The sequence below is a fragment of the Anser cygnoides genome, chromosome 1 (assembly GCF_040182565.1).
Source record: "Anser cygnoides isolate HZ-2024a breed goose chromosome 1, Taihu_goose_T2T_genome, whole genome shotgun sequence".
NCBI classification, from domain to species: domain Eukaryota; kingdom Metazoa; phylum Chordata; class Aves; order Anseriformes; family Anatidae; genus Anser; species Anser cygnoides.
The window spans coordinates 196,802,462-196,824,415 of record NC_089873.1 but is presented as its reverse complement, the minus strand read 5'-3'; the positions used below and the strand labels follow the sequence as shown (position 1 = coordinate 196,824,415).

Here is a 21,954-nt window from a genome sequence, read left to right as displayed (position 1 = left end):
ACTCGATGTCTTCCAGTAGGAGCTGCACTGAGACTAGAATGGGTCTGTTCCTATTACAGTATTGAAACATCAAGTCCAAGCTATTGATATTTTCTGTTTGGTTACACAGACACAGGAAGCCAGGACAGGGAACAGGATGGCCTTTACCCTCTCCCATGGCACAGTAAATTTACCCTTTCATTTTATGCATTACGGTTTTCAATGCTGGAGCATTACTAGCTTTCTGCTAGCTATACATGCTTATTGTTGATTAAGAATATTGTTTTATGGACACCCTGAAAAACCTTTCCAACATATGGTGTAGATAATATGACTGATTTTAAATCTGGCAAGCCAGGAACCATAAATCCTTTTGAAAACTAATTGATTTGCCCAGAACAGTTTTAGTACAGAAATGTTTTGAATACCCTCCATACATTTTTTTTATGTGCCACTCATTCACAAGTATTCCAGATAGTTAGGAATCATTGATTTATTTCTCTCATTGTCAATAGTTATTTAGGATCTTTCCAATAAGTTTTGGGATGATTTTCATTTCCTACTTGTCCAATAGCACAGTTTTGCCACTGACTGGTAAATCATGAACTCTCTTACTGGAAGTCAATTTGTGTTTGTGTTCCTCCATAGATTTATTTAACAGGGATTGCTTGACCCTAACTGACATTTGAAAAGCAAGGAAAAGATTATCTTTCATATTGTTTGTTTGGTTTTGTTTTGTTTTTAACTTCCACAGCTATGTTAGGGCTATAAACTGATTATGAACTGGGAAGCACCACAGACATGTAGGCTGAGACGGGACAGACAACCCATCATGAATTTTCATGTGTTCTTGCACTTGGCCAACTGCACTAGCAAGATCATGGCCCACAGCTATTTAACAGGTTCACTTTATTCATTTAATAAAAAAACAAAGCCACCATTCTGTTGGTGTCAGAAAACTGCCAACAACTGCAACAAACCTGCTCCCCTTATTCTTTATTCTTACACTCTATGTAGTTGTTTAATCCCACTACTAACATGGTTGTGTGCTTCTTGCAATTTTCATCTTTCAGTTTACTTCTGTAATATTTTCCAAGAAATCAAGTTGATGCTGAATAAGGCTTTTGATAACTACCACAAAAATAAACTTTTTTTTTTCTTTCTTGCACAACATAGTACCATCTTGTACTGCACGTTAGTCTTTTTCTGTTCTCATCTTTGTAACTCTAACTTACCTTAGAAAAGTAGGAATTTCCTCTTTGGGTCACTAACTTCCTCAGGAATTCTTAAAACAGTTAAGTACTGCTAACAGGAAATGCAATTCTTCAAAACCTAAAGCTGTTCCAAATAAGCAATGCCTTTAAAGTCTTGTTAAAGTCTATTATTTGGGACAGGATACTGGGTTTGAAAATAACATGCTTGTGTTTGTGTAATCCTTTGAAGTTGTAATGTGCTACATTTTCTTGTCCTTGACCACGGCCACGAGTTTGGTGAATTTTCAAACAGTGTATAACACATTATTTGATTAAAGATGTAGTATTTTCAGCAGGAATTGGACATCGACAGGATTGCTGTTATGTTAAGACAGATTGATGACAACATCCTGCAAGGGAGCCACATTTTAACTGAGCTGTCAACAATTCAGAGACGGAGAAGAACAAATGGCCAGTTCTCCACCATGCAGTTCAAACAACAAAACTGCCAGCCACACATGCTTGCAGCTGGGAAAACACAGACGCTAAGGTCTATTTTGTTTTCTGATTAAAACAATTGTCTTATCAGCTGAAGTCTGAAAGATTCCAGTAACTTCTGTGTACTTACTGGGCCTCACTTCTCATTTTGGTATCTTCCTTGCCAGAAGGTTTGTATTTCCCTGGCTGTAATTGAATTTCTCACCCATGCTTCTGGCTGACTCTTTTCACCTTTGATACATCCCCAAATCCAGGCCTACTACTCCTAAACTTCACAGTCAGGTTTTGCTAAAAGAAGCTGATGTACTGGAATTGCCCTATTTTTGCTTTGTTTTCTAGACTCAGTCTTTCCTACTTCATGATATATTGGGTTTACATTTTAGTCTTCTTCTCCAAATCATGCCACAATTCGTCTGATTTCACAAATCCCCTTGATTCCCTTGTGTGTGTTTCCTTAATTTCCATTCTCCCTTCTTCAGTCCAACTGAAACTGCTTTAATCTTGCTGTAATGACCAAGTGACACTTGGATATCTTCCTGGTAAAGACGGAAGGTTTCTTCTTGCTTATCTTTCATGATGTAACTGCTTAGTTTGAGATTGTCAGCCATTCGGATTTTTTATTTGTTCTTAAACTTTCAAGAATCTGCTTGTTTGGGTCTTCTGCCTCTCTAACCATTGTCTTTTGACATTTTTGCTGCCCTCTCTCTCTCTGTGGACTTACCTCTTTGGCTGTATGTGTTTCCTAGATCCAAATGTTGGAATGAATCTTTTAATTAGGAACTTTAGCTGCCCCTGGAGCAGACAATGCTGCTGTGAAAGTGTCTGTCCAGACGTGCCTTATCAACCCAGGTATGTCAGCATCCTTTTCGTTGAGCTATCTGACTTCCAGTGTTGCTTCTTTTGTGACCTTCACTACCTTTTATTCTGCTCTGAATACTAGGAGAACTGGAACGTTCCTGCACACTGCTTCCTTTCTTCATCAAACCTGCTGAAGGACAGATTAGGTCTGTGAGATGAATTAAGCAGCAGATTGAGGCTTGCTAGGTACTTGGGAATCTTCATTAAATGGAAAGTATTGCTTCTTCTCATATGAAATTATTCTGAGATGTTCATGTCTCAAGATGCACTGAGGCACAACCTCTCCTTTTAATATTTCCCATTTTATGCTGCTTTTTAGAACACTGTAACACCTTCCAAATTAAAGAAGAAGTACATAGATAGATCCTCTAGTGATGTAAAATTGTGAAAGGAATGTTAAAGATTTGGGGCAAGTTTTATCTAATTAGAAAGTAATTAATTACTTCTGTCCTGAAATATGAAACTCCGGCTGTTAATTTTATGAGTTGATATGCCTTAAGCAAGGCACAGAAAACAGTTTTATGAAAGAACTTAAGAAAATAGAAATTTTCTCATATAAACTGTTAAGAGTTTTGCACGTTGATGGTATTTATAAATTATTATTTTTTTTTTTTTTCTGTCTAGTTTGGACAGGAAATCAAAATTTAAATCAGAGAAAGAGTAGCAGAACAACTGATAAAGCTTCCACATGTGTAAATTCTGGCTTCTTCACTGTGAGATCTATTTCACGTTCAATCAATTTATTAACCAAGACATTCCCCCTCCCTACCCCATTCTTCTCCTTTGTACCCCCAGCAATTTACCAGGATTCCTTCTGTGGATTATCTAAAAGCAGGGAAGATGTTCATGCATCATTATCATGCCTGTTGTCACATTGGATATATTATACGGGTTTTCAGGCAGAATATTTTGTCTTGGAGACAGAAATGAAATATCTATTCTGTGAAAGAAGTGATGAGCTAAAACAGAATCACAGCAGCAAAGGCTCCTGCAGCTTCTGGGCTGGATTCAGTCCTGTGGACGGTGATAAAGAATTAATCATCCTTTATGGTCCTCATGAATCTGGTGACTGAATCTGTTTGCTATTGTATTAACTCTTACAAGGAAGTTTACTTATTTACATTTTAAAAAATGCTGCCTGATGCTGCATTATTTATGCAAACAAATCTGCTAAAAAGGAGGAGCCAGTCACTTAATACAGAATGACTGTCTTTGCATGAGCATCACGATCAGTTTTAATTCTGTACATTTTAATTCTCTGATTGTGCTTTGAATTTTTGACATTTTCTTGTGAGCTTAACAGGCAACTGTCCAACAGTTTAAATGTAGTGTTTGAATCGGTCAACATTTTTTGCATGAGAAAACAATTACATTTTATTAGTCTGCCTGTCGTGTCTTACCCCACTCTGTGACCAGTGCTCTTCTTTGATCATAAATGATGAAGTGTAGCCTGGATGTTTAGTGGAAAGCCAGTTCTTTGTAAAATTCCACTATGGATCAAAACCCAAAGTTCTCTCCTTTCCATTCATTTCTTGAAGTCTTTTTCATTCAAGAAATGTTGTTACAAACAAGCAAAAATTACTTAGAATCTAACACACTGATACACATTTTGATGCTAAATTTATCCCAGGACAACTGTGCTTCTGTTCTATTTAACACCACATGTATATCAGTTTTGATTTATAATTCCCAAATAACCAAGGATTGTTATTAATGTCATGTGATGTTTCCTATTAATGAATTACATTAAAAAGAAAAGAAAAATAAAAGCAGATATGCACGTTTACATATGTATGTATATATATGCAAAAATATGTGTATGTAAATATATATTTTTTAACCTTATAACTTTGTATAGATGTATGTTTGTACACATATATGTTACAAGTTTTCCTGGGGCCCTTGTTTCCAACAATGATTTAAGTCAAAGTTCCCAAACATGGACTTCATTTAAGATTAACGAAAGGATTAGTAAGGCAATAGCAATTTACTGTTATAAAAGTATAACAAATATATGCTCTTACAATAAACTTAAAATAATGGTTCTAATTAGCAAACAGAATCCAACATTTTCCAGTTGTCTCATTAAAATGAAATTAGATGCAGAGTTGGGAATTTTAATTCAAAACATTCACCTTTACTGTTCAAGTGTGTTGCTGAATGAGTTCCTAGATTATTCTAGTAAATGTCCCTTCTAACGTACTTGTAAAATGCGGGGTCCAGTCTTGTAAACATTCCCTTTCAGAAAGACGACATCGGAAGAATTTCACTTCAGAAGGAAATGGGAGATTGTATAAAATGACTTAAAACAAGGAAAGATTATTTCCATGTGTAATACCGTAATCTAATTTACATTCCTACATCTCAAAATAATTGATGTTGTATTCTTAGTAATTACTGAATACTGACTTGCTAGAAGCAAGATTCCCCAGTTGAGGTAACTGCACTGAAACCAATGGTGGAATGAAATTTTACATTTGTGAAGATATGGAAAATTCTCATCACCTCCTTTAAGGTGTGCAACCCAGGGCCCTGTCTCCTGACAATGCTTACCTCCCTGTTAGCAGCTGTGTAAGTAACCAAAGGTAACTTGTCTTCCTCTATTTCACACAGAGCATTTGTTGTGAAATACTATGCCCTCGGAGTAAGAAATTATATCAAGTTTGAGAAAAAAAAAAAAAAAAAAAAAAAGATTGGAATACCTCAGTGCCTTGTATACCATAAACTAATATTTCTAAGGCAACACAATGAAGAAAAATGAAATATATGTGTTTGAGAAACAAGCACTTTAAGTAGTAATGCCAGGGAAGAATTTCAAACAAATTTGCAACTAAGTGAGGTTCCTGCCTAATAGCCATCCTGGGCTTGGTCCAGACCTTTTTTTCTTTAGGTCTGTGAAGCTTGAAGGAAAAGACAATCTTTAAAGATGTTCAAGGGAGACATTTCTCCATGTGGATACTCAGGTTTTGCCAACAAAGTGCACAGCTACAACTAGAGGCTTTGGTTGTGAAATATCCCAAGGCATGAGCTGCCAGCTATGCATACTTACCTGCTTCCGCACCATCACAGACCACCACAGAGTATGACTTTCTTCTTCTAGCTGTGACAGGACACTTCTGAGTCGTTCAACTTGGGGTGGGTGGAGCTCACAAAATAAGCTCCTGGGGTCAGCTCCACCCTGGAGCTCCCACCCCCAGGGAGTTGTACAACTTGGGAAAGAGTGTATCAAGGACCAGCAACACCAACAGCACATTGGATCTCCCCACTTCCTTCCAAAACCACCCTTGCTCTTCCCCCTTCAGCCTTCCTAGTCCCTTAGACCCACAGAGGAGACAGCAGAGGCAGAGATGGGCAGAGGATGTGGAGAGACGTAGAGTAAGTGGAAAATGTGAAGGGAACCAGCCTTGGCAAGCAAAAACTGCTAAATGCTGTGTTTAGATGCTCAGACTTTGTTGTTGTTGTTGTTGTTTTGTTTTGTTTTGTTTTTCCTTCACAGCTCCGCTCCCTTGCCCATTGTCCCTTATCTTATATTTAGGCAGTTAATTACTCTCATATATCCATATGGCTTTCAAAACTGTCCTGTTTAAGATCACCCTTGCATCTCTTCAGTCTTTTCTTCCAGAGCCACTTTGAATTCTAATCCCACCACCCTGAGCCCCTTCATCTTACATAGGTTGCTTACGTTGCATGCCTAGTTTTACAAGGGCAAATGTGATTTTCATGGATACAAGTGTAATTTATGCATTCTATAAAAAAAAAAAATAAATCCCTTTTTGTTTCTCTAAATGGTATTGAAATGTGAAGTTAATGCAAAAACACAAGTACACGAAGATAATGAAGTATGTCTCTGCTAAGCTCAGTGGTGCGTCATTTGTGCCTCATGCAGAGTGCTGAACTAAGTAAAAACTTGATCTGCATCAAATGAAGTGAACTTAACTGACTTCCTTGAAGATTCATAAACAAGAAGACCAAAGAGCAATGCTGCAATGTTGTCTGGCTGCATGGATAGCAGGAAGAAATTTGTCCAGTCATTCTGGCATCAAGCTTCAAAGATGCAGCTGATCAATAAACTCAAGTGAACACTCCAAATTGCTTGCTTCAGATTTTTTTTTTTTTTGAAAATTATCAACCAGATTTGGGTATACAAATAAATAACTGCCATGCAGATACTAACTCCACATATAAGAAAAAAACAAGGGAGTTAAACGTTTACACATTATCTTGCACACAGTTTTCCAGGTAAGCCCCCAGAAGTAGCCTTGTCATGCAGAAGGTTATAAGGGAAAGAAAAAAAGCAGTGTAAAGGTCTTTCATTTTGTCTGATACAAAATACCATATGGTTTTGCATGCTTCGTTAATGCTCCCTGCTTTGCCACCTACAAAAGCACAATGAGTTCAACCTTCAGGGGTCAGCAGTGCTCAGCATATCTCTGTGAACCAAGCTCAGAACGGCTGCAGGGACTGTTGGATAAGGGCTGAACATACTGAATATTAATCACGCAGTTTTAGATTGGACCATTTGTAATCTGAAAACTATCTAGCTATGTATCATCCCCCATCTCACTGAGAGGTAAGAATGCTGCTAATCACCAGCACAGTTCTCTCTGAGAAAAAAAAATAAATTAAATAGTATTTCTTTCAGAGGGTGCACTTAGAGAGTATTCTTGTGAATCGATTTTCTAGAGTATAATATTTACTGTTTACTTATAGTGTTGAAATTAGATAAATAGAGTAGCTTTTTTGAGCTTTCTAGTGCAGAGAGTCCTGTGTTTTGAGTGATAACATTCATTGTTGGAAAGTCTAATGCTATCAGACTAGCTGTACGTCGTCTGGAATCAAGGTTGCTAAAGCACCAGAGTTCTTGTAGTTGCACTGAAATACAAGCAGGCTAAAGAGAGGCTGCTTCACTGTCTTTTTTATGCCCAGTGGTCCTTCATACAATGTTCCACCTAAATTTTAGTCTTTGAAGATTACCCTCAAATTAGAGTAAATTAGAGCTCAGGATTTACTCACAGTGCAATGCTTTACTCCGCTAGAAGCCTACCAATTTAAATGCAAAGGAGCACAATCTTTATGGTTTTATATTTGTCTTGACAATGTGCTGTTTATGGATTCTTTTAGCATACATAGGCATACATGCATGCAAAGCCGAGAGGTTGAAGTGGAATGACTCAAACAGTGAGTCCTGTTACAGCATTAACGTTACTGCTATTTCAAGCTTTCTTACTCTTGTTAAGTAACAGTGGACTAACAAAAGGGAATAAGAATTGCGATGGATATGAAAATATAATGATGACAGTATAATAAATTACTGCTTACCATTTCCTGAGTGTTTGCAAAATCTGCCTCTTTCGAGCTACACTGCACCAAAAGCATTATAATATTAATCACGACAATACAGGGAATACATATTTGTATCAAAACCTACTTAAAGTAATAAGCATTCCTATTCTCTAAAGACAACAACAGCAAAAAATTAAATGTTTTCATCTCATTGAAACTGTACATGATACACTGGTAATGCTACTGCATATACAAACAGGTGTGTTTATCTGTTTATACATGGTAAAAAATACAGCCTGAGCATTAGCACACTGTGTCTTGCGTGTGGAATTTTATTGCATGTAGAATAAAGTGCTCTGCATCTAACTCAGAATCACAGCAATAACCCCTGAAGGTATTTTTATTTGACCTCAAATGAACATAAAAAAAGGAGCAGCCATTTCTTTGCTATTTCTGCAGCATCTGTCAAGGCACTGGCAGTGCAGCCTCAGTGCAGAAAGTGTTAGTGCTTCTGAAACATGTTATTAGTGTAAATCTTGGCCTGGACTTGACTTTATTTTATATTTAATGACAGAATGTCAAAACTACTTTGAGATGTATTAATGTAGTTGCTGGAATGAAAATACTTCTAGTCAATTAGTCTTTTGATCTAATACAGTTAGCTATACCACCCGATCTTCAAGTACTGATACTCTTGCACTACAATCTGTCTTACATCCATTATACGGTGAGATGACTTACCACAAGGGAGTAACAAATCTTGAATCCGGGTTTAGCCACAAAGTAGTCATCGGATTTGAAGGTTATCTTTATCTGATTTGTTCTTGATGTTATTCTTGGAGGTACTTCCTTGTGCCCACACCACCGTCCTCGTATAACCGTGCTGGTCTCCGATAAATCTTCCACTTCCACAAAGTCATACCTGGGAACCAGTTTGAAGGATTAATTTTTGCTGGCTCTGGTTACAGAAAGTGGCTGCAAATAGACAGAAGCGCAGCTGGAGATGCACAGACAACTGGCCCCCATTCTTCACCGCAAAGCATCAGGATAAATATTACAAATGGTGTACATGCCCACTTAGCACGAAACATACTAAGCTGCAAGCTACTGCCTGAGTGCTCAAATGGCTACTTCTGGTACTCCTGGCGCATGGCAGACAGTATTCTATACAATGTTGAAATAGCGATGTGAGGCATTTAGACCTGCTTGGTACACAGTAAACACACAGACATTGTGCTTCACGTGGTGGATAAATAATTTAGAGATCTGATAAAATATTATTTAAGGCAGGCTGCCTGAGCTGAGCAGCTGCAAGCATTTGTGAGCTTGCTGGTGGTCCCTGAACTCCCTGCAGCAGCAGCTGCTGGCTCCCGTCTACTGTGCTGGGGCAGGAGCCAGGAGAAAAGGAAGATGCTGGGGGCACACAGGGTAGTGCATGCTGCTGAAAGGTGATTTTTAGGACCTTCCTTGTAGGTGAAAGATGCTCCCGCTACATCACACCCTGGGCAGGTACAGCCCTGGTGCTCCTCAGCCCAAACATGGCTCTGCCAGGAGCAGGAAACACCAAACCCCACGGATGGGAGGACACGGTGATGGTATTTGCTACCATGGCCTGTTTGTTCATGTGGTTGGGTCATTTATTGAGCTCATTTACTGAGCTGGAGAAAAAGAAGAAAAAGAACAGTCCTGATTTCACTGCATCTGTGAGAAAAACAGTCCCTCAATATCCGTGGAGCCAGAATTAGGCCCCACACATTGCAGCCAGCAAGGGAGAGGTGATGACAAGGTGGGCAGGCCGAGCGCAGGCAAGTGGAGACAGGGAGAGCTGCCATCCCCACAGCACAGCTAAGCCTTAAAACTTTGGAGGTCTTCACTCAGGAAAGGCTTTTATTGCCAAAGCATGTGCTCTTTCCTAAGAGGGAGTTTAATATCGTTAAATGACTCTTAGCAGAAATGTGGTATCAAAGAGCTCCCCATCCCCCGGGTCTGCGGACAAAGTGCCTGCCTCTCTCCCCACTTGTGGGAGTTGAATAGCTCTGTAAATAACAGACCTGCTTTCCTTTTTCTGCTGAGAGCCCATGTGAAAAAAATTCAAGCATGATGCAGCTTGAGAATATCAGTCCTGCTGCTTTTACATTCACAACCCCCAAATTACACAGGACAGAAAATAACAGATTCACCATAACTGAATCACTACATCTGCCCAAACCCTGCTGAAGCAAACATTTTTTGTGACATTAGAAAGTTTAGTTCAAGACTGAGGTAAATTCGTCTTGGGCTCTCTCCACCATCCCCTGCCCAGGCCCCTGCTGTCTGGTGGGGATGGATGTGGTATCCCAGAAGAACTCCCCCACCGCCCATGCAAACGTCCTCCACTGCCCCTGGGCAGCACAACAGCCCCTTTGCTGAGCTGGCAGGCACAGCTGGGCCATGCTTTGAGGTGGTGTCAGCTGAAGGACATTTAGGTTGCCCAAAGCCCGTGGTGTTAACTCCTGCCCCAGGGCCCTGCAGGTCTGGCCTCTTGCCCTGCCACCTTCCCTGAGGCCCTGTGCCAAACAGATTGGCTCCTCCAGCAGCATCCAGTGAATACATTTCCTAAAACAAGATGTTGTGTGGTTTTCAGTAGGAGATTGAACAAAACCTTGTAGTCTTTTGTGAAAATTGCCCTGATTGGCCTCCACTTCCTAAGGCCAGGAGCCAGAGCAGCTGCTAGCAAAAATGGGGCAAAGCCCTTCTAAGTAAGTTTCTCTGCTTTCAACAGCAAAGACTTGGCTGCAAAAACCATGGGAGTAGGTGCAATTTCTGTTGTTTCTGTGCATCCACAGAGCCTCAGAGGCTGGATAACTTAATTGCTTTTTAGAATCACCCTTTATCAATTACCTGTGGAAATGCTAAAAGCACTTCTCGAAAGATCTGCAAAACCTGAAATATTTCCCCCTCTGAAACAGCTCTGCTAAAATGTACCTTTTCATTCCTCAGCCTGAATGAATTTCAATCAGTTCAGCCTTAATAGTATGCAAATTACAATAATTAGCATTAATGAAAAATTGAAAGAAAACACTAGGAACTTTTTGGAAAAAATCATAAAGTCAAAAGCAATACAAAAGGAACTAAGGTGTAGAGACCCTGAATTACTTGTCCAATACACACAGTATTCAAGCACATGCTTTACTCAAAGCATTCATTTCAATTAAAAACATGCCTAGCTGTCTTTCTAAAGCAGCACTGGAGGGATTGTCAGGGACTAAAGTTGAAGAAAAAAACTAGTTTTGAAAAACATATTAAGCATTAACAAAAAAATCTAGCTATGCATACAGAAATGAACAGGCTTAAAGCCATTACAAGCCGTCTCTCTTAGAAATTCCTCGCTCTGGAAGTAATACTAGGCAAATAAAACTGTTCCAGTAACTCCAGGGAAAGCTCTATTTCTGAAAAGAATGTGATATTTCTCCAGCTTCTATAGTCATATGGATTACAGAAGGTCTTTGCTTCTCTCTGCATCCTAAATTAGCTTCTCTGGGAAAAGCAGGCGGAACATCTTCCAAGATGGTCAAAGTCCAGAGTTCCAATAATGGCTTGACTTCCCCTCACTGTGCCACCACCTTTAATGACTCTTGAAAGAAAATATTTCATCTTTTTCCATGGTAAATTAGCCCTCTGTTTCAAAGTTGCAATGATTTAAGGTCAGCCACAGTTTATCCACTATGTAAATATTAACAGGCCGCTTCTGAATGCATTAGGCTTTCAATCTGCAAAATTGTTCGAGGTGCTAGGAGGTAACTTATTACTGTGCTGCTGATCTCAGACCAGCAGCACCCGAGCAGAGCAGAAGCTGCCAAGACAATAAATGCGCAGGAGAGGAGAGCCAGCTTCAGTCTGCATTCCTTTATTGCTAAATGGAAAACAAACCTGCAGAAATGGTTCTCTCTATTGGTAACGCAGAAAATCAACAAAGCAAAAACACACAAAGAAAATCCACCCTGTAAAACCCTGCAGAGCTACCAAGTCCTATAAATGCAAATTAATTGACAAAGAAGATAAGATAAGCAGGGTCTGGGTGTGCAGAAATCCTAACAACTGAGTTCTCTGCATAGATAAGGCACAAGTAACGGCATGATCAGGCAGAGAGCTGGAAGCTGAGACTTGAGCTTTTGATGTAAGCTGCATCACAGTAATCTGGCTTTTGGAGCACACGGCAATCTTGAGCCTGCTGTCCCTCACAGACCACATAGTTGAACAAAGGAAATATAAACAAACCAAAAAATTGTATTTATAGCATTTTAACGAATGCTGGTGAGATTCAGCTTTGTGCTCTGCTGTTGCAAAGCAGTTTATCCACCTGGGTTAATCAGCCAGATCAACCGAGCTTATGACCATTTTGGCCTAAAAGAAAAAAACAAAGGAACTGCAATACGGTAGAGTATACCCTATTAGATATATTACTGTGCAGAGTATACTGATGTTTGTGGGCCTACATTTAAAGGTTTTAAAAGAAACTGTGCCAGTGAAGAATAACATTAAAGATAAACAAATAATTTGAAGAACATCATTATATTTTTCCATGCATTTTTATTTGTCCCTCACACCCCAATACATACACATACCTACTCATGCACTCCACCCAGTGCCTTACACCTACTGAAAAAGATGTTTTTGCCTGGCTGAAACATGACAGAGATGATAGAGGACAAAATCATGTTAAAGTAGTTCCTGAGCTGTTAGGTGGCTGGATTTGAGTGTACAAGTGCATTGTAACTGGAATGTTATAGAAGGATAAAAGCCTGCCAAAACTTCTTCAAGTCTAGGGTAGCTCAGTTTATGATAAACTCGAAGACCAAGGCATGTTGGAAGGAACTCCTGGAAGCCTGGGGCTTGAAGCAGGGCCAGGGTTACTCGGGTTTTGGTTTGTGGTCTCATGCCAATGTCCACGCCGTTAAGCTAGAAGGTCATACTAAGGAGCTCTTTGCAATATTCCACACAAGACAGTTTGCCACTCACCTGCAGATTTCATTTTCAGGCTCTTCCAGTCCAAACTGATTATCAAAGGCCAGCTGGATCCTGGTGCTCTCCGGGGAGTGGAGCCGCCACGTCAGCAGGAGGTTCCTGGGGTAACTGCTTGGGAAGCGAGGACTGTGGATGCAGCCGTTCCCTGCCACACTGATGGTCTCTTCTTTTCGGTACAAGTCTGTGAGGTGATTGCTCTCTGTTAGTAGTCACAACTTGTAGAAATTAGTATGTTGTTCCAGTTACAGGAAGGCAAAAATCACAACAATTTATAAAACAGAACAAATTATTTGCATTTAAAGTCTATGACTTCTTAAGACTTTAAAGTTGGAACTAGGAGCATTCATTATTAAATAGGAAGCACAAAGTACATTCTCTTAATTCAACCCCCATTAAACAATAAGAACAACAATACTCAATTGTACACCGTCTTTATTTTATGATAAATATATCATTACTTTTACATCAATATTGATTATATAACTCCCGTCTCGCTATTTCAGTTTTAAAACAGAATTTGAGCTTTAATACAAGTTGCAAACATGAGAATAATCAAGTAAGACAGAGCAAAGAAAAAAGGCAAACATCCCTGCTTCACAAATTTGATGCTCTGGGGAGAGATGCTCTCTGAGCAAAGCAGCAATAACAAGGAAAGAGTGACTGGAAGTTTGTTTATTGTGCTTAAGTATTTCCTCTCAGAAGCATGTGTTAGGTCACATTCTGACAGTCTTCTTATGGCGTGATTCTTCTGGTGTCAAAGGACCATGAATACAAGTAGTTTCTCCACACTTACAATGACAGAACAGAAACCGGAAGCTGGCTCACCCACCACCATAATGAGTAACTTCAAGACAAACAACCAAGCTCTTACTTAATTAAAATTTCACAACTTTGCCTGAGCAAATACTCAATTGTTCCTAAAGTTTGCTTGTGCTGAGGTAAAACCTCAGCTGCTGTAAATCCCTCACTCCAAAGATAATGGGAACTGCGTCAAGACCCAGCTCCCTAAAAGTCAAAATGTCCTCTCAGTTGCGCCATGTACTTGCATTGTCCAGCTGTTACCAATAGCGGAATTTGGCTCCCAGCACTGACAAATGGCAAACAACTAGATTTTTGTGCACTGAAAATTTTAGTGTGGTGAAATTTCAAAGATCAGATGGCTTCAAGGCAACATGCAGTTTCCAGTCAAGATATTTGAATCTGAGCCTCCATATGTGAAATGACTATCTACACTCCCCATATAATGCATGGAGGTCTTGAGTAATTGAGCCCAGCTAAATTACTCACAGATTTCTAACACCATTTACGATATCATATGATTTCCTTCCTGGTCTCCATGAGGATGGAGAGGTCCAGCAACACATCTATCAGTCTCAGAGTCCTGTAAAGCTGTGCTGTCTCAGAGAGCCACCTGTGTGTCAGCAAGCTGAGATCCTCCTCAACATAGTCAGAGGGACTTACACTCTGATAGGTCTTCACTCAGTTACCCAACTGCATTGAACAAATGTTAACATGGGCACTAGCTTTCATGTAAACATCTGAGCTCTGGTGTCCTGATCTTAAACTGAACATCAGCCCCAGTTTTGTGCTGAAGATTTGGTCAACCTCAACTGCAGGCAGCCTAAATGTAAAACCAATGCCTTCTCCTGACTTTGGCTGTTGAGGAATTCTCCCCACCAAACCACTCTACTTAATTTCAGAACCAAGACTCAATAATACACTGAATATCCCTCCTCCCCCCCCCCCCCAACAAACAAACAAAAAAACAAACAAACAAAAAACCTAAGCAAATAAATTTCTTTTTTAGTTAAATACTCATGGAAAACAGAAACCCAGAGAAATGTTGCAAAATTCATGGTAAGTGAATTTACTTTTCAGGTGGCTTTTCACTGGTTTCTGGCTGTAAATACCTCCTTGCACAAAGCTGTAAGCAGTGTGGATGTGTGTCAATGGTTCATTGTACCCTTCTGACAAGGTAATAATTCTTGCTTCCAAACAACCTGAAACTTAGAAGATAAAAGTCTGTGTTTCTTGTAAAAATCTCCAAAGATCTATTTGTGACATCTTTTTAAGATGCTTTCATTCAAGATGAAATGTTTTCACACCCTGAGCCATCCTTTCTAAGCAAATACAGCCTTGACTGCATAGTTCACAAAGTTTTGTTTGTTTTGTTCTGTTTTGACCAAGTGATTTTGCACTGGGAAACTGAAAATTCAATGAAAATAAAGACCACCTGCAAATGAGTTTTGTTGTAATTTTCATCAGGAGCATCTATACACAAGTCTGTTATATATATATATATATATATTTCTGTAACAACAACAACACCAAAAAAAGAAACCAACCAACAAACAAAAAACTCTTTTCTTTTTTTTTTTTTCTTTTGTCTTTTTCCCTAATCTGGAATGAAACAAAATGTCCAGCCAACCCTACTGAGTTCCTTCAGAAATGGTGAGCAACTTTGGACTCTGAGAACACCCAGTACACCAACCCAAGAGGAGAGAGGATATTCACAGAGTCCAAAATGTCCAGGAAAATGGATAAAAATAAAACAGTTTTGATGAAAGCAAATTCTGCACTTTTGAATGAAGCAACCATGCCCTAAGTCAGAACAAAGGTTACCATATTAAAACATAGCAAATTCCTCCTATACCTGAGAGTATTTTTTTTTCCCTTGGGCAGTAAATTCTTGCAATTTTCCCACTATAACCACACATTTCATTGGGGGATTCAATGTAGTTCATATTTCTCACAGAAAGGTTCCCCTTCCCAGCCAGATATGAGCACAGATGGGCTTGTATATGTACCCCAAACAAAAAAATCTGTGCATGTTACTCAGCACACCAGTAGCAAAAGCATGTTACCAATGTTCTTGTTCCCCAAGGAGACATGCTCTGTCAGTTTTTCATCTAACTGAAACTCTGAATCCAACAGATTGGGGTGCTCTGCCCCTGCTGACTAGCTCAGAGCAATGCCTGGCACAGCTCTGCATTATCCAAGTTGAACAGGTAAATTGAGAAATAAAGCAGCACATTGAAAATCTTATAAAATCAAAGCACAGTGACTTATCTCTATCATAGCAAATACAGCAATTATAGAGTAACTCATTATAAGGAAAGGCTAGAGGGAAGAATGGGAGAAGAATTCTCAATAAAAATATAACAGGATGAAGGTATGGCTTTTTCACACAGAAAGAAAATCTGTTTGACAATAAAGGACACAAATGCTGTTTCTATAATCCTTCACAAGGGATGAAATGCAAAGCCACTCAGAGCCTTCACTTGACACTGGAGTAGACTCTTCAAGAGCTTTCAAACAGTTTGATTCCCTCTTAACTCTGTCCCCATGTGCTAATTTACAGTCTGAAGTAGTGCAGCCAGGAATGGATCTACAGTTTTCTAATAGGATTTTCTGTGCAGTTTTGCAGAATTAACTGGTTTAAATAGACTTGGGAACATGGTCAACCCAAATTCAGTCTCTGGAGGTTGGCCCCTCACAAACTGTCAAGTATCGGGGAAACAGCTTGAGGAGATGTAAGCAACTCCTGTATTTCTTGTAGGAGCTAAGACATGAGACTGAAATAACAAGACCATTCCAAGCAGACAAGCATTTCAAACATTGTCCTCATCAGATACGCTGGGGGAAATCATGGAAATCAGATACTGGACATGGGGAAAGTCAGAAAAAAAAATAAAAAAAAAATTGGAGAAAGATGTAGGCAAAGGAAAAGAGAGTGCCTCTTTCAAGGCACAGAACTGTCCCAAGCTGTAATGCAATACAATGCAGTATTACACAGTGTCCTGAATGCCATGTAGTAACTGTATTCCTTAATGCTTTATGGTACTAAATAAAAGATGACAGTGGGTAATACACTACCTGTCACATTTACTAAAAAGCATATAAAATCATTTCTCAATGAATAAAAGAAAGCGTTAAGTCATAAGGCAAAAACAGAGTCCGTTTAAGCAATACGCACAAGGAGGATATTCTAGATGGCAGGAGCTAGAAAGACGTCCTTACACATGGGGGAGGGAGCCTATTTCATAAGAAAGATGAGTGAGATGGAAGCTGGGAGACATTCTTTGCAGTAAAGCAATTCCCTGCAGAGGCTGAACTGACTGCAAAACAACTTTATCTATATTTTACTTTTCTGGACTAACCTATCTTTTATTCCCTTAATTCTTGCCCAACTAATATTTTTAAACTTACTGGTCTACACTACAGCCCTTCTGGGTTAGAGGAGCTCCCATTGTTTATAGAAGATGCATTTTCAGATGTGTTTGCCTCCCTCCATCTGCATGGAGATCAGCTGAGCGTTATACACAGGGGGAGGTCCAGCCCAATACTCTGAAAACAGGGCTTGTCTGAAAACTGTCCCCAGCATGAGTGCCCAGCACACCCAGTGATTCTCCTTCCCAGCTAGGGCATGCTCTCCTAATGTCATGCTGCATGAGCAGCAAGATCTGGAAACACCAGTTTCATCCTGCGTTTGCTCTGGATGTCTGCATTTCCTAGTAAGCTTTCACAATGTATCTACATGCTATTGGTGAACCTGCTCCCAGCCCTGACATACCTGATACAGAAGGAAGTCTGCTTTTATTATCATCGCTCAACAGACAATGAGTTCCTTCACTTAAAATCAAAATAAAACCAAAATGCAATTACTGCTTGCTAATAGCTAATCTGCCATCTGTTCTTGGATATCCATTGAGCAAAGAGAGTCTGTAAGTGCCAATTGCTTCAGAAAGGAGAAGAATTCAGAGAATGACCTTGTCTAAGAGCCTAACCAATAATATGGAATATTTAGTCCCACTTTTCTAAGGTTTCTGGAGTTTTGACCTCACTACTAAAGGCGTTTTTCTGTGCATAAGTTTGTTTCTTTCTTCCCCTTGTACATGTACTTGTAGAAGTTGGCCAACATCAATAAACTTTGACACAGTGGTAGAAGCTGAAAAGATACTACATTCTGACATGCTTTATGACAAGAAGTATACCCTCTTAAATCCCATGGAGCATAACCTGATGAGCTCATCCTCTGTTACAGTTCGGGAGAAAGTTGCTGGAAACCATGTGAAGTTCATTTCATCACTTGTGAAACTATTTGTTTTATTTCAGGAAATAACCTTGGGAGTTTGCATGTGGGAGTTTTCCAGATATAACTCTCCTCCCCCACTGCTGCCGTCTTTGAAACAAATACAGTGGTCAATGGTTTGCCACCAGTTTTTAAACAAAGGAGATAACCTTCGGGGAGAATAATAGCTCTTCAGTTCCTTCAGTTGAAAATTAGCCTGATCTAAATAGCTGAATCCTCTGAGTGAGAAGCAAAGAACAGTAAAACATTTTTGAATCCAGGCCACAAATCATTTAATCTTGGGGACAAGCATGCCAAACAAGCTGTATTTATGGCAGCCTGTTCAGATATTCATTGGCTTTTTTTTTTTTTTTTTTCATTCCTCCACCCTCCTGCAATAAGGAGAAACTTTATTTGTTATCCATAAGGTTCTGCATAAATCAGAGAAAAAGATGACAGACTTCATGGTCGAAATAGTGTATTTCATAACTGGTCACAGCTTATTGGGAAGATATAAAACTGTAAGGTCATTTACCTAGTTAAAAATATTATGCATATATTTTTAGTGAATATAAACAATAAAATGAATCTTAGATAGTCAACACAACATTATGTTTCTTCTCTCTAATGCAGAAAATAACACTACACACTAGTACGTGTCTTAGACATCTCTGTCATTTCAGGGACAGAAGCTTCATACATCTAGCTCATTTCTGCTCCTATAGACAGTCATCAGTAAAAGATCTGCAAAAACACAGAATGGGCCTGCATGGGTGTCTGCGGAGTGAGGGAGGGAATGGGTTAGGATTGCCATAAATGAGAGTGGAATAGCACTTTAAGCCTGTCCAGACTTAAAGTTGTAAATTTAGGCTCACTAAGTGGTACTAAACTGGGAAAAAAATCATCTTGGAATAAGAATGCATATGTAAGAGCATATCAGGCCAGGGGATCCAGTCTGAAGCATTACCTTAGGTTGTGTTCAGCTCAAGGATCAAAACCTAATAAGAGAGCAGAATTTTAACACCACCTCATATTCCTTGCCACCCAGTTACCAAGCAATTAATAAGTGGGCCCCAAACCCACTGGGAATGATGAAAGACTTAGTCAGGTAGGCTGGCCTCTGAACTTCAAAAAAGCAGCTCAAGGTACTTGCTCTTTCTCTTATCAACAGGCCCTTACTTTTGATGAGGAACATGTAAGATATTGCAGACATCAGAGTTCAAATCCAAAGCATGACCAGTGCTGTCACTGGAGTAATATCAAAAGATGCTGTGTGCATGTTCAGCCAGATTCAGATCTGACATGCACTCACCCAGTTCCCTCCAAATTCCTGAGCTGTGTGGCTAGAAGAATATGTTTTATCGTGTATATAGGGCATATCAAAGCATGAAAAACTGAGCTGCAGTTAAAAGAAGCAAACTTATCCAGTGTTAGAACCATCACCAAAGGTATCAGAGAATGGAAAAAAACAAACAACAAAAAAAACCAGACCGCTGTCTAAAATTCAATTCAGAGCCATCATCCATTTTATAATAGAACAGTTAGTAGTCAGTGTGAGTCTCTGTACAGAAAACCCCATGAGTCTTGGAATTACATATTCAATCTGCTGTTTAACAGGACCTCAGCAAAGACTATTCACGAGAATATTAATTGGGCAATTGATAAGGAAATCCAGGCATATAACTCACAGAGACAGCCTGTTACAGTGCTTCTCACTATAATAAGCATTATTTTATTCTAATTTAATAATATTTGTACTGTTGAATAGTCACCACCATAACTGCTTTATGAATGTGATTCTAAAGAAATAGTCCTAAAATGAAGGACAGGCCTGCCTGGATTTTGGTGAGATGAAGACTGACTCGTCTGTGTCACCCTTGGTAAGCACCTTGCTCAGACTTGAACTGTGCTCCACAGATGAACACTGAAAAAACAAATCCTTACTTGTTTTTATGGAGATAACAAAATGAGACATTTGCTTTCTGCAATCAATTTTATTACTTGCCTTTATTTGACCTCTTGATAGAGATTTCATTCTACACAAAAGGACGTGCTGAATGTCATAATTAAAGAAAAAGTGTCTATAGAAAAACAACATATGCTATGCCAACACATAAAAAAATGTTGTTAACTGCCAGTTCTTTCATGGGTGGTTGTGTTGCAATGGATTGGACTTCCTGCTGGACTCTTACACCAACAGCTGAATGTATTTTTCTCTTGAGATTTCATAATTAAGTATGAAAAAGGAAAATGCATATAATCAAGAATGTGTAGTTTTAATGATGTGGAATAGGACCAGTGCAAATAACCCCATGATCATGAGAACAAAAATACAGAAAACCTTGAGAAATCGTTTGAAAAAAATAAAGAAGGAAATTACTCTCCTGGTGCTGCAGAGAACACAAGGGAAACCCAATAACTGAAGCGGAAGTTTGCAATGAGTGCTGACACCTCCATGAACAGGCTGGTACATAACAAACTTGTTCTAAGGCTGATCAGCAGATGTGTAGTGCCTTGAACAAGGTCATGACAGACACAACTGCTTTTAAGCATGAATATCAACACTGGACTTTGGCTCATATGGTTTTGCTAAGTGGAGAACTGGAGAATGTGAACTAGAGAAATTTTCTTGTTTAGGCAGTAGTTTCAGGTAAGCAGGCCTGTGCAGGAAGTTTCCTTTATGTTCTTCTGGTGTAATGAAAAGATACTAATTTTCATTTTCCTTTCATTATTTTTCAGATGTTTATGACCAAGGACTATTTTTATCAGAAATCTGGTGTGACTTGTTGTAAAAGAGGATTTAAGATATTGTTTTAGAAACTAATTCAGTCAAACACTCCTAAGATTCAACAAGATGTGGAACTACCTTAAAGAAAAAAAAATATTGATAAAAGGAAAAGACAAAATCAGTCAAAAGGGGAAAGGTTTCTCATGCTAAATATATTGTAGCAGATTACTGAGTGGAAGGTCATATGTTAAAACATTAGGCAGTAAAAGAAGAGGCTGATTCAAAAGACAAATCAAAGCAATTTTCTGTTACAATATGAGTTTCTTTACCCTCTATGTCAGCACTGAAACTCTAGATCCAGAATCTCTGGAAGGGACTCAAGTGTTTCTTCTTAAAATGCAAAGTCTGGCAACAGTGTTCTGGTAGACATCTTTTCTGTGGCCTGATTTTGTCACAGGCATGTTTTTAGTCTCTTAGGGTCAGTATATGACTAATTGCACAATGATAAAAATATTGAAGTCCCCCCCAGCTAGGCGCCCCATGTTGGACCTGGTAGCTGAAATGAGACCTGGAGCACTAGGTCCAGTGCCAGACTACCTGTTACGCATCCAGGGAGAAAATGATCAGGATCAGACAGTCTATAGAGTGTTAACTACCAGAAGACGCATGTTTGGCAGCAAGCCATCTTTTAGTAAAACTTCTACATACATGTGCTCTCTTAGGACTGATAGCCATGGATGCCCTCATTAAGACATGTATCTAGGCTTCTCCAAAAAAAAAAAAAAAAAAAAAGAACAATGCAGGCAGATCTCACTGTAGGTAGTCCTTTCCTTTTTCTATAGTAGCCTAGCAGCACGCCTTTGCAAGGAAATGGGAGCTTGTGGCTTGTGTTGCTCTTGTATTTGTTTGAGAGAATTCAGACCACATCTGTCTCCTCCCCAGGGATAGATGGGTTCTGGATGATGCTTCCAAGATGGGCTGTCCATTTGCCAAGAAATAGTTAGAGGTAAAGTGCACAAGCAGTTCTTGGAGCAGGGACCAGAACTTGAGACTTAGCCACAAAGGAAGGAGCCAGCAACTTTCTACTTTCTGGCTCCAAGGCACCCTGTCCTGGGTCTCTGACAGTTTAGACCAGAGTACACCATGGCTCCCTTTCAGCCCTCATGCCTGAGTTTTCTTATGATGGAAACCACAGCACTGGGGCAAAGAGGACAGTGTACATTGATACATTGAGGTCTTTTCCCAGCATGGAGGCAGAACACAAGTGAGACCCTGGGGAAGGTTTTCCATCATTTAGATAAAACCCTTGTGCTGAGAAACATTTCCCCAGTCTGGAAAGC

The 21,954-nt window shown here is 39.4% G+C and overlaps 1 protein-coding gene across 6 annotated transcripts in view; it reads right to left on the bottom strand.

Annotated features, from left to right (window-relative positions):
- PDGFD (platelet derived growth factor D) overlaps positions 1–21,954 on the bottom strand; it is a 144,232-nt gene that overhangs the window by 46,979 nt on the left and 75,299 nt on the right. For 2 of the 6 annotated variants that reach the window (XM_048078196.2, XM_048078200.2), the window contains exons 2-4: positions 12,810–13,014; positions 8,553–8,733; positions 7,848–7,889 (exon numbers count right to left, since the gene is read on the bottom strand). In XM_048078196.2, coding sequence (XP_047934153.1) covers positions 7,848–7,889; positions 8,553–8,733; positions 12,810–13,014 — 428 coding nt within the window. The remainder of the gene's footprint in view (positions 1–7,847; positions 7,890–8,552; positions 8,734–12,809; positions 13,015–21,954) is intronic. The other 4 variants (XM_048078198.2, XM_048078201.2, XM_048078197.2 and 1 more) reach the window with 3 other exon arrangements.